Raw genomic sequence first — 12696 nt, 5'->3', positions numbered from 1 at the left:
CAGATTAATCAATAATGAAAATAATCGTTAGTTGCAGCCCTAATATGTATAATATTTCCATATTATGCAAGTTACCATGCTAATTCAGAAAATAGTCAAAATACTTTGCAATAAACTAAATAAATGCATTCAGAGGTAAATATCACAATTGACTTACTAATTCTCAATAATTCATTAACAATAATTCATTGTGTTTTAGATCTGAAACAATTGTGGAAAAAAAACATATTTGAACTTATTTGAAGCAGGAAAGTAAAGTACTTGACTTCCCTCAAGTGGAACACAGAATGCTTTGAGAAATGTTAATGTGAGAAAGAGATAAGGCCTGTTTCTAAATCACCCTCCGTCCAAATTGTTTCACTCGTATCTTGCCTGAAAAATGAGGGCTAATAAGACATCGTCTACATTGAAGGTGACCATGAAAGAGTGCCGCCAATCATGATAAGAGGTTACCCTGCTGCATTCACCAATAACAGATTAAAACAGATTACTGTTCAGGTGACAGTGAAAGCTGGTAGTATGCCAGGTCAAGGGGTTACTCCTTCGTGTGAATGCCGCCAAGGAAAGGTAATAATAGAGGTTAGCGAGTAGACAGGATGTGACAGATGGCTCAGCCAATGGGGAGTCGAACAGCTCGCTGCTAGTTAGCAGGCAGGGTTGTCACAGCTATCGCCTGGTACTGGAAACAGGCTGATAATTTGTTGACTTGTTGATTTGTTTATTCTAAAATATGAGTGTGGGTTCAGTCTAAAATGTGAGTATTGAAATTGTAGATGTTGTACTGTAAATATGATCAGTTTTTAGTTCAGTGTTATTGTGTTATTTGCATATCTCGAGAACCGCTCATTCGATCTACTTCATACTTGGCTGCTTTGTTGCTCAGGACCCAAAGGAGTGCATTGTAAAATGTGGTGCAGTTTGGCCATTTGGTGGCGCTACAACAATGAACTTGACATTTTTTGGCCTGTAACTTTTTAACCGTAAGTCTCAAACAAAATTCCCCCTTTCCCTGGATTTTGTGGATCCAGACAAATCTATCCATATAAGTCACGCCCATTTGCGTCTGGACTGATTTTCCGCCATTTTGAATTTTGACAAAATCAGATTTTTGGCAACTCCTCCTACAAATTTTGAGTAATCGTCACCAAATTTGGTACAGAACATCTCTGGACCAAGCCGGAAAAAGTTATTCTTTCGAATTGTCGATGTTCCATACATTTTTGCTATAGCTGGCCCTCACAGTTAGCTCAAATGCTATGAACAGGGCTTATATTACAAAAAATGCCATATATCCTGAAAGTTTTGTGCTATTGGGACCACATTTGGTGGACATGTGTAGATATGATGTCTAAGTAACCGTGGTAAATTTGGTGCCATTTGGTCAATAAATGGCACTGTAGCAGCATCATGTAACTATAAAGGAAGTATTCTCTGTCTGTCTGTGTATATGCTGTATATATGACTGCCCTTCGCATACCTTGAGGACCTTTAATCCAATCAACTTCACACTTGATGGCTACAAACAGCCATACCGTGTTTCTCGACAACGCTGCAAGCAGAACTTCTGGGGGCCAAGCAATCGGCCTGTTCTGGATGGACACAAGCTCTGAATGAGCTCTGAACCACTGTACAGGCCAAACATGGTCAGATTAAGACAGGCATGCCAAACTTGGATCAAATATGGACCAAATACTCTCTATGGTACCCTAAAAGGGAAAAAGACAGCAACTGCACACTGTGAAACTGGCAAAATCTCACCCACAGTCTTTTATGGAGGTATCTAGGGTGTTACACGATCAGAAAAAGTTGCTCATCTCCGAAGTTGTCGTTTAAATGTGTCAGTGTTGTTGATGTCTTATTGACAGTTATCTGTTTCCCTCCTGGCAGCACAGCAATGTTCCCTCAGAGGCTGAAAGACTTGACCTTCCCTGGCCTGAAATGTTCTGGTCATAGCCTGGTGACTTCCAGAGCCAGAGGGGCCCTGCTGCTAAATCTTCCCGAGCAGAGGGAAGCATTTTGGGCTCAGTGACCTGTGTTGGCCTGCTGAACTCTGCTGCCCCTGGAGCTTTAATCTCCCTCGTCACACCAGCCTGCCTGGTGACAGCACACACTCTCTGAGCTGTTCAGTTCAAAACTCACACATAGACAACATATATACTGAAACTGAACAATCAACCATTGCTTTTATGGTTTTGGTTGATATATCTATTGACCAAACTAATGCAGTATGAATATCCACTGACCCACACAGATATTAACAGCATCCAATCAGTGCGAATAACAGGATTCTGTGGATTTCTGTTTCTCTGTCCCTCTGAAACCCTTCCACTAACACACACACACACACACAGACACACACAGTTAATAGGCTATTGTGGACTGACAGCGCTGTATCGATCTGTTAGTGTTTTTAGTCAGCAGGAGGTTTGAAAGCTGTTCAGGGAAAAGAGCTTCGCCTGGCTTCTGGAGGACAAACAAACGCAGCGTTTCATTCCCAGAAGAAGAAGTGATAGAGAAAAACTGACCATTTATCTTACAAAGTGAAAATAAAAACACATTAGGCATTATGAGTTATTGAAAGGTCCCTTGTGTAAAAGCAAAATCTTTGTATTCGTGAAAGTGATTCACTTATCCCAGGTAGGACATGAACATGTTAATAGACATGGTTTTAGGAATTCATATTGCAGTTAATTTAAACAAGGACACAGAAGAGGGGTTAAAGTATTAACGTGGAAAGTTGCAATTAAATCCAAATCATCAGGACTGTATGACGGAGTTTTTTGTTGATGCCATTGTTTGATGTTGCAAATCTTTTGCCAATAAAGGTCTGGAGTGGAAAAAAAAACATTTTATGCAAAATGACAAATGCAGTGCTACATACTGAGAGCTGTGACTGCACATTGGATCTATTGACATATAAACAGAACAGTCTACAGCCAGCCCGTTCTCATTCTCAGGGCGTCAAATATCGACTTACTGTCACAGCCTTCGGCGTCTGATACCGACGCACAAGGCACTCTTTGGCGTCTGACCCACTGGGCTTTCCATTAACTATAATGTGAACCCATCTGCGTCAATATTAAAATGCTCAGAGAAAGTGCTCCGGGAGTGTGGTGACGTAGTTTAAAGTGCGAAAAAACACGCATATGGAGGGTGGGAGGAGAGGCGGATGGGTCCAACAAACACAAGGCTTTTATCAAGGAGACCGTTGTTCATGACCCGTGTGAAACCAACAACATGTTGTTTGTCTTTGTGTTCACAACGTTAAGTTTCACTTTCACTTTACAAACGAAGCAATGTTGGCACAGCGGTTCGACAGCGAAGTGGCTACATTTCTGAGTTTCCGGTTCAGCCAGCAGATATCCGGGGTAAGACTTTCTCTTCCGTGCGCTGCTCATTGTTTACAGTCCGATTAGCAACTTGAGACGCTAGACCGGAGTTGGAGTTGAGAGAAGACGTGTATGACCAGTCAGTTTACAAGCTAATTTGAAATCAATAAAAAGCTAAATTGTCATCAGACGACCGGTGGGTTCCGAGATTGCATTTCGACCAATGCGTTCCTCCCCTCTTGCTCTCCACACAGACTGTACAACCTGATATATATTTAGACTGCTTTTCTCCTATCGATCTCCACAAACTGACTTCACTGATCTCTTCATCTAAATCATCTACCTGTCTCCTAGACCCTATTCCAACTAGACTGCTTAAAGAAGTTTTACCTCTAGTTAGCACCTCTTTACTGGATATGATCAATGTGTCTTTACTAACAGGCTATGTACCACAGTCCTTTAAAGTAGCTGTAATTAAACCTCTTCTTAAAAAGCCCACTCTTGATCCAGAGGTCCTAGCCAACTATAGACCTATATATAACCTTCCCTTTACCTCCAAAATACTCGAGAAAATAGTTGCCAGTCAGCTGTGTGACTTTCTACAGAACAATCATTTATTCGAAGATTATCAGTCAGGATTTAGAGTGCACCATAGCACAGAGACAGCACTAGTGAAAATTACAAATGACCTTCTAATGGCATCGGACAAAGGACTTGTCTCTGTACTTGTCTTGCTAGATCTCAGTGCTGCTTTCGACACCATTGACCATGACATCCTATTACAAAGACCGGAACATTTAATTGGCATTAAAGGAACTGCACTAAGTTGGTTTAAGTCCTATTTACCTGATCGATCTCAGTTTGTACATGTTAACGATGAGTCCTCCATGCACGCCAAAGTTAGTCACGGAGTTCCACAGGGTTTTGTACTTGGATCAATTCTATTTACCTTATATATGCTTCCCTTAGGCAATGTTATTAGAAAACACTCCATAAACTTTCATTGTTATGCAGATGATACCCAATTATATCTATCGATCAAGCCAGACGAAACAAACCAGTTAACTAAACTTCAAGCATGCCTTAAGGACATAAAAACCTGGATGACCTGCAATTTCCTGATGTTAAACTCAGACAAAACTGAAGTTATTGTACTAGGCCCTGAGCACCTCCGAAACAAATTATCTAATGATATAGTTACTTTAGATGGCATTGCCCTGGCCTCCAGCACCACCGTAAGGAATCTGGGAGTTGTCTTCGATCAGGATATGTCCTTTAACTCTCACATAAAACAAACCTCACGGACTGCCTTCTTTCATCTACGTAACATTGCAAAGATCAGACACATCCTGTGTCAAAATGATGCAGAAAAATTAGTCCATGCATTTGTTACCTCTAGACTCGATTACTGCAATTCCTTATTATCAGGCTGCTCCAATAAGTCTCTTAAGACTCTCCAGTTGATCCAGAATGCTGCAGCACGTGTACTGACTAGAACTAGAAAAAGAGATCATATTACGCCTGTATTAGCTTCTCTACATTGGCTGCCTGTAAAATCCAGAATAGATTTTAAAATCGTCCTCCTCACCTACAAAGCGCTAAACGGTCAGGCCCCATCATATCTTAAAGAGCTCATAGTACCCTACTACCCCACTAGAGCACTGCGCTCACAGAATGCAGGGTTACTTGAGGTTCCTAGAGTCTCCAAAACTAGAATGGGAGCAAGAGCCTTCAGCTATCAAGCTCCTCTTCTCTGGAACCAGCTCCCAGTTTCAGTCCGGGAGGCAGACACCGTCTCTACATTTAAGAGTAGGCTAAAGACTTTACTCTTTGATAACGCTTATACTTAAGCTGCTATAGGCATAGACTGCCGGGGGACTTCCTATGACACACTGTCATAAGGAACTTCCTATGACACACTGAGCTCCCCTCTCCTTCTGTATATACTCATGTCCCATGTCCATGTTGTTACTAACTTCATTCCTTCCCGGGAGTCCTTGTGCCTCCTTGTCTCGCAGCTAACCGTGGAGCGGGGTCACACCTGGAGCGAGGTCATACCTGGAGCGGGATCACACCGGGAGCGAGGTTATACCTGGAGCAGGGGTACACTTGGAGCAGGGTTTCACCTGGATCTTGGTGGTTTCCGGTATTGTGGCTGCATCTGCTGCCGCGTCGGTGCCTGCTTGACACCAACTGCTACCATCCTTAATTAACTACGTCTGTACGAGGGACTACCAATGCTAACGAGGGATTTCCAACACCTAGTGACAATGTGGCAGCCTGGAGAATAACACTTCTCAGTCACTGTCAAAGACATCAAGAGCTCCCAGCAAGCATGCTAATGCTGCGGGAACCAACGCACGGGCATCGATCGCAGGGACGTCCCACACCAACACACATGGACGTACTGAGGAGAGATGCTGGACAGTGCTGGCGAGCTAGCCAGATGTATGGTGGACTGAGACAGCTGGAAGCTCCACTTGAAAGCCCGTCTGGGGACGACCCAATGACATCATTTCCGATAGTTGTATTATCACTCTTTCCATCCACCACTATTGGTTTTGTGTTATCAGTCCTACTTGTATTAGCTATTACAGCTGCTAGACTGCTATTGTGGCTGCTTCTCTCTCTCTCTCTCTCTCTCTCTCTCTCTCTCTCTCTATATCTCTCTCTCTCTCACTCTCTCTCTATATCTATCTATCCCCCCAGCCGGTCTCGGCAGATGGCCGCCCACCCTGCGCCCGGTTCTGCTCCAGGTTTCTTCCCAGTAATCGGGGAGTTTTTCCTGGCCACAGTGCGCCTGGTGGATCCTGTTGGGTCTCTAAACTATGGTGTACGGTCATAGACCTGCTCTATATATAAAGCGTCTTGAGATAACTTCTGTTGTGATTTGACGCTATACAAAAATAAATTGATTTGATTTGATTTGACTGTTAACCTGCATTTAACCAGAGCCTGCTCGAACGTGATCGGTCAATACTGCTCGGACAAAATGCAAACGGAAACCAGAACGCTTCCGATAACAACATCTTGTGCCGTCGCCGCCAGATTCCACATGTGAATTCAGAATCTGTTTATAGAGAATGCAAAGGAAGTAATTTCAAGCCAAACCATGATGTTTTTTCCTAAAACTAAGTGGTTTTGTTGCCTTAACCTGAGCAGATTTTGTTTGAATTTACAACGTGAAACCACATGTTTACTGGAGCATCATAGTTTGACGCGCTGGGGCTACCCAAGTGACACCACGAGGTCCTGACAAAGCGTCAGTATGTGACGAGAACGTGTTGCTACAGCCATGATAGCGGCTCTGTGTGGGTGTCCTTTCAACACACTGGTAAGCTATTTGTTATTAACATGCTGATTTTAACAAGTGCGTAATGTTGTAAATAGCCAAATGTATACGTCATCTTCAACACAGTTGGCTGTCGCTGTAGAGAGGCTGTAGGATAGTTTGGCAGTTAGCTACAGCCCCACCCTTCAGGTGCCCATATGGCCCATACTGTATGTATCTGTGTGCAGCAATCAGCCAAAATAGAAAGAACGCTATTGAGTCATCCGTCTAACGTGTGGCTTCAAAAAAGGACAACACTGCATGTAGACTTGGCAGGGCGTCCGCGGGGGGAAATGACCTGGTACAACTGTTGATGTAATGTCTTAATAAAGCACCGGGGATGTGGTCATCTGACTTGTGTTTACTGCTAAATGGCAGCACATTGTGTCTCGATGGAAGTGAGGATGCAATCATAGTACACAGGTGAACACAGTAATAGAAACTTTTGTGAAAAGGATGGATAAGTTAAGTCAGACAAGTTGAGATCCCTGGAATGAATGTTGTGCAAATCTACAAGATCAAATATTTGAATGAATTAAGGAAGTTTTATGGAGTGAAAAATGAACGTGTTAATGAAATATACATGTGCGAATTTGTCTCTCAAAAAACCTCCATGATCTGTATATACTGTATATATAGTTTTTACAGTGTCATCAGAGCTTGATCTGACTGAAATGGTTCAATCCCTGGGGGGTAAAAAGTCAGCGTCAGGGTTTTTCTAGTTCAACTGTACTCACGTTTCTGGTGAGAGCTTCATCTGGCCGTCGACCATCAGGCACAGCGAGCTGCAGAGGATAATCCACAGCAGCAGCATCATCGGCCTCCCTCTGTGCAGCCCACTTCTGTCCGATTTACTGGCATTCCCAGCGTTCCCCCAGCTCCAGCGGTTCATCCCTGCAGCTGCCGCAATCTGCATCCGTCCGGCAATTGTTGCACGCTGCCTCCGAGAGAAAAGGATTAAATTAGGACAGCGTAAAAGTGAGATTACAAGTGCTCAGGTCACAGTGCAAAAAAACACAAATAAAAGGCAAGTTGTTGGGTCCATGGGCAGGTGATGCATAGTGGGGTTTTATGAGAATGGTGAGAGTGAACCAGAACAGGAAAGTTGTGGGCTTGTTAAACCAAAATTGTACTAAATGATGCATCGTTTTGTACCACGAGGACATCGACTAAGTTTAAAATCACTTTTTGTTAACTTGCCTGGTAAAGTAATCGTTACAAAAATGTAAAGATCCAATCCACAGTTATCTCAAAGACATTCATGCATATTTCAGCTCTTGAGACTCTCTTCAGACTTTGTAACTGAGCGGTCTAAAATATACAGGGATCCATAGTGACATGTGGAGAATCTGTGACGGTCCAAGGCCTGCTCAGGAAAGGCAAAAGGATCCAGAAAGCTCACAAGTGACATCCAAGAAGTCATCCTAAAAGCAGTCACAGATTTAAGAGTCAACTTGGCCTCTAAGAATGTTTCTGAGAAGCCAGTGGAAAGACTTGAGAGCTGCTCTTCCTGTGAGCCAAAAGATTGGAACGATGCCAAGTGCTGTCCAGAAACAGGATGCTAATTTAAAAAGAGCTGCAGCCCAAAAAGTGGGTTGCGGGAAGATTAAAAATACGTCCCTGAATCATTAAAGACAGAATGGTAGTGAAGATTACTCACTATGTCATGTGCTCAAAGCTTTCAAACCATTCCCGTTGAGATGTATGGGTCTGGAAAGACAGTTTCAAATAACAAGTAAAAAAGAGTCTGATTGATGATTTGATGTCAGCTCAGCTGGTTCCCCCGGCACACAATAGAGTCTAGAAAGCTCTTGTCTCCGGTGTCAAAGGTCACTTGTGCGCACCAGGAGTCACAACGGAGTCTCGCCATGTTCCTACACCTCCCTCTCTACGCCTCTTAATCCTATTCCCACTGCTCCCATCATCCGCTTCTCTCCTCCATGCTTGCCTCCCTTGGGATCTACAGGATGCCGGGGGAAAAAAGGGAGAGTGACGAAAGACTTGGGTCGTCCCGGAAAAACTTCTGTCTTCACCCGAGTTCAGTTCTTTTCATAAGGTATTCCCAAACACACACATTTTCCAAAAAGACAGGTTTCTCTGCAGTCCTTTCCTGAATGATTCCTCTCTGCTGACCTCACATCCCGGTGGATCCAAACCAAAACTCACGCAGGACACGAATACGCTACGAGTGAGATGGATTGAGTGATGGATGCATGGAGGGATAGTGGGACTTCCTCTCTCTCCAGCGTATCTCTTCCTGCTCTCCGGGACCAGTTTATACCATAATCCAAGCAGGATTAAACCCCTCCTCCCTCCATCCCTCCTTTTCTCTCTCCATCCCTCTCGCTCTCTCTCACACACACATACACATTAACACAAACACTATCTCTCTCTCTTGCCCTTATCTTTTTCTCTAACGCTCTTTGACCTACTGTCGTTCTGGTCCTGCTTTTCTTTCTAGCTCTCTTTCTCTCCCTCTTTTTTCCCTTAATCTTTCTCATCAGGCTTTCTCTCACTTCTATGCTTTTCTGCTTAATCTTTCTCTGCGTGTCTGCTTTTTACTGAATGGACGGAAGAATGAATGGATGGAAGAAAAGTCGGCAGTGGTAAGAATTAACTGACGTCATCTGGTCATGGGGAAAAAGGGGGGAGAAAGAAAGAGTGGAGAGAAGGAAAAGAAGCAAAAAGAAGAGGAAAAATGGGAGCAAAGGAGAATGGGATGAGGTCAGGGAGAGAAAAAGAAATGTATATAATATAGATAATATACAATATAGAGCAAAAGATGAGTAATAAGAAGAGAGTCCCGGTGGGATGGTTGTAAATTGCATGAGAAGAGAGTCGCGATTCGTGGAGGAAGATGCTCTTGACTGACACTATCTTATAATATAAACACACTGAGACACCTAGTGGACTCTCATTGTCTCACACGCAAGCACATGTACACACACACACACACACACACAGAGGGTGCTGCAACATCGATCTACAGTCTCCAACAGTCTAGAAGTTACTGTAGGTTTAAAAATCTACTCTTATTTTGAGTTATTTTTCAAGTTTATTAAGCTAATTCTGTAGCTGATTGAAGACAACTCCAGATCCATTTCAATTGATGTTTAAATGTTGTGTGTGTGTGTGTGTTTGATTTATCTCCCTGGGTCTGCCTGCAGAGCACTTGCAAAAATCTGGAGTTTTGGATTTTGTTGCTGCTTTGTCAGAGTGAAATCTGAGAAATGATTTGGCAATGTTGTTGTGGAGAATAACTCATCCGGCCATATGACTTTTTTTTCTTGTGCTCAGAAGAAACCACATGTCCTTTGCATTACTTCACCCCATTTATTACCTCAAACAAATGCAAACTAAATTGTACAGGTACCTGTGCATTCAGTCATGCTAAACTTTTTCAACTATTAAAACATTACAACCAGAACTCACACAGCGTATGTTAACCCCTTTAGAGACCCACCATAGACCTGTTCTGTCTTTTTTTAGGTGAGGGTACAGGGGGTCTTTAGGGGGAGATAGCAGGTCAACAGTAGATGTCACATAGAAGTGGTGTACATCATCTGAAAGCTGGGAACCTGAAGATTCATTTGAGATGCAGCTCAGCACTGCGTGTCAAGTCGTTCTAGTCATAAATAAGAAATAAACATGGATTAAATAAATTGTGAAGGTGTATAAAGGTTAAGGACATTATGATAGAAGTATATGATAGTCATCCCCATGCTCTATTATGTCTCATGAGTTGTTGCAGCAATTTTTTGGGTTGATACCATTTGTTACATAGATTTGGTGCTAAATTTAACCATTTTTTAACACTCGAGAATTGATAAAAATGATCAATAATCCCTCCAAAATACCACATTAAACCGTTTAGAAGATCTTTGAATGGCAATGGTTAGGATTTTGAAGAGAAAGTTTAGCCAGCTAAATTGCTTTTTGGTAATGATCTAAGAATACATAACCCAACCACTTTTTATTTTGGGGTGTAGGAACACTCGTTTTTACAGCTTTGTATGAATTGTTTAAATCACTAATCTTGTGTTTACTTGCTTAGACTAGAACCGCACAATAGATGACATTTTAAACTATATGAGAGCTGCAGCAGAGACGTTGAAATGACGTCTAGAACTCAACCGGGTGGTCTGCTGCTGGGACCATTAAGATACATTTAACTAAATACCAGGGACACACAGTCAGACCTACACACACACACACACACACTGGACACACAGTGTGAGGTTAATACAGCTAACGTGCACAACAAAGCTAACATGCTTTTGCATGTATGAACACACATAGACACAGTAAAACATCTGCTCATGCTGTTATGGAAATGAAAAAGCAGTAAAACAAGCAGATTAATAACATGAATATGAGGTTAAAAGACTGACTGACATTTAGTGACACACACACACACACACACACGCATGCATATATGTACAGTATATCCATGCACACACACTAGCAGTGTGTAACAGCTGTGGGACTCCTCCTCCCCCACTGACCCAGATCACTGATGATGGAGATGAATCCCCCCCCCTCTCCCACCCTCCTCCCTTTCTCTAACATAGATGAACTCTGGATTTTTCTATCTGCAAAAGACGGAGTTTCATGCCAAACTTCCTCTGAAAGTACAGCAACATATAAAGACTTGGGTTGAAATAAACCAGAGTTATCCTCTGCTGCTTTGTAAAAATCATTCACCATAAACGGAACACTTGTAAACAACTTTATTGTCCAGTAAATTTGTATTTTTATTCAGCAGAGTTGCACCATTTCTGCAAGAGTGTAAAGTTTAACATAACAAAATAGTTTTGCAGGAATTCTCTCTAATACAGGCAAAAATGTTGCAGAAATTTGCAGATTATAATCAGAAGATGTGAAAGAAAAGCTGTTTATTCTATTTTATTTCATTTCATCTATCCAGTTCTTTGGTTTTCCAACATTCCAGGCTTTTCTTATACTATATTTTACTGCACATTTATGTATTTTTCCCAATTATTTCATTTAAAGGTGCAAAATTTAGCCCTTTTTGTTTGGTTTTAAATATTATTTGATTTGTTTTTATTTTATTCTCTTGGTTTTAATTCACGTTTTATTAAGTTTTACTTGTATTTCAAATTTGTATTCCTACTTCTTAATGACATTAATTCACATATCATTTATGTGTCTGTTTAAAATTGTGTTTACTTATGTCTAATGGTTTTTCTTTACACTATCAATATACAGTTTGTTTGTGGCTGCCACTTCAGTGGTTGCTCACGCATTGTACAGCACATTGTGCTTCCACCTGGAATGAAATGTGCTCTATAAATAAAGTTTGCTTGCTTTTTACACCACTTTTATCTTATTTTTCCATCTTACGGAGATCTCTATTTCATCACATGAACAATAAATATAAACATCTGAATACTGAATATTGAATATCTGATATTGAACTATGATCCTCAAACACCATCAAGCACCACTGTAGCATAAAACACCAAAGAAAACTCACCTGTGTCCCCGTGGAGATTAATTATGGTTCCAATTTGTCTCGTCTGAGTGTAGGAGACTGAAAAAAAAGACATGAAGAATTTTTCTTAAAATATATTTTGAAGGACAACTCTTTTGTGAAAAAAACACACATAAAACCACAAACACAAAAAACAATTCCAAAAACATTATTACTCTATAAATCAATGATTCATCAACTCTTGGACTTCCAAAATGAACCCAGTTAATGCGGAGGACGTCCTCCATCAGAGAATATAGTGGCAGCAAAAGTGGTTTGGACTCTGTGTGCAAAATGAAGACCCCGCCTCTCTGGGCATGGACACACACACACACACACACACACACACCCAACAGAAGTCATTGATTAGTCTAAGCCAGGGCTAATAGTCAGCCCTTACTTTTAGCTCCATCAGCTAAACCAATGGTCTGGAACCTCCTCGTCTCAGAGGAAATAGTGTGTGTGTTTGTGATTCCTGAAACAACTGAAGATTTGAAGGTCCTAACATAAATAAAATACTATGCTATGGCACTGATACAGCA

The 12696-nt window shown here is 41.7% G+C and overlaps 1 protein-coding gene across 1 annotated transcript in view; it reads right to left on the bottom strand.

Moving 5' to 3' along the window:
• Window positions 1-8974, bottom strand: part of cacna2d4a (calcium channel, voltage-dependent, alpha 2/delta subunit 4a) — a 103980-nt gene extending 95006 nt beyond the window's left edge. The window contains exons 1-2 of the mRNA XM_037760790.1: window positions 8321-8974; window positions 7398-7597 (exon numbers count right to left, since the gene is read on the bottom strand). Coding sequence (XP_037616718.1) covers window positions 7398-7576 — 179 coding nt within the window. The 5' untranslated portion in view covers window positions 7577-7597; window positions 8321-8974. The remainder of the gene's footprint in view (window positions 1-7397; window positions 7598-8320) is intronic.
• Between the last annotated feature and the right edge of the window lie 3722 nt (window positions 8975-12696).

Source organism: Sebastes umbrosus, chromosome 23 (assembly GCF_015220745.1).
Source record: "Sebastes umbrosus isolate fSebUmb1 chromosome 23, fSebUmb1.pri, whole genome shotgun sequence".
Lineage (NCBI taxonomy): Eukaryota > Metazoa > Chordata > Actinopteri > Perciformes > Sebastidae > Sebastes > Sebastes umbrosus.
This window is presented reverse-complemented; position numbering and strand designations above follow the sequence as displayed.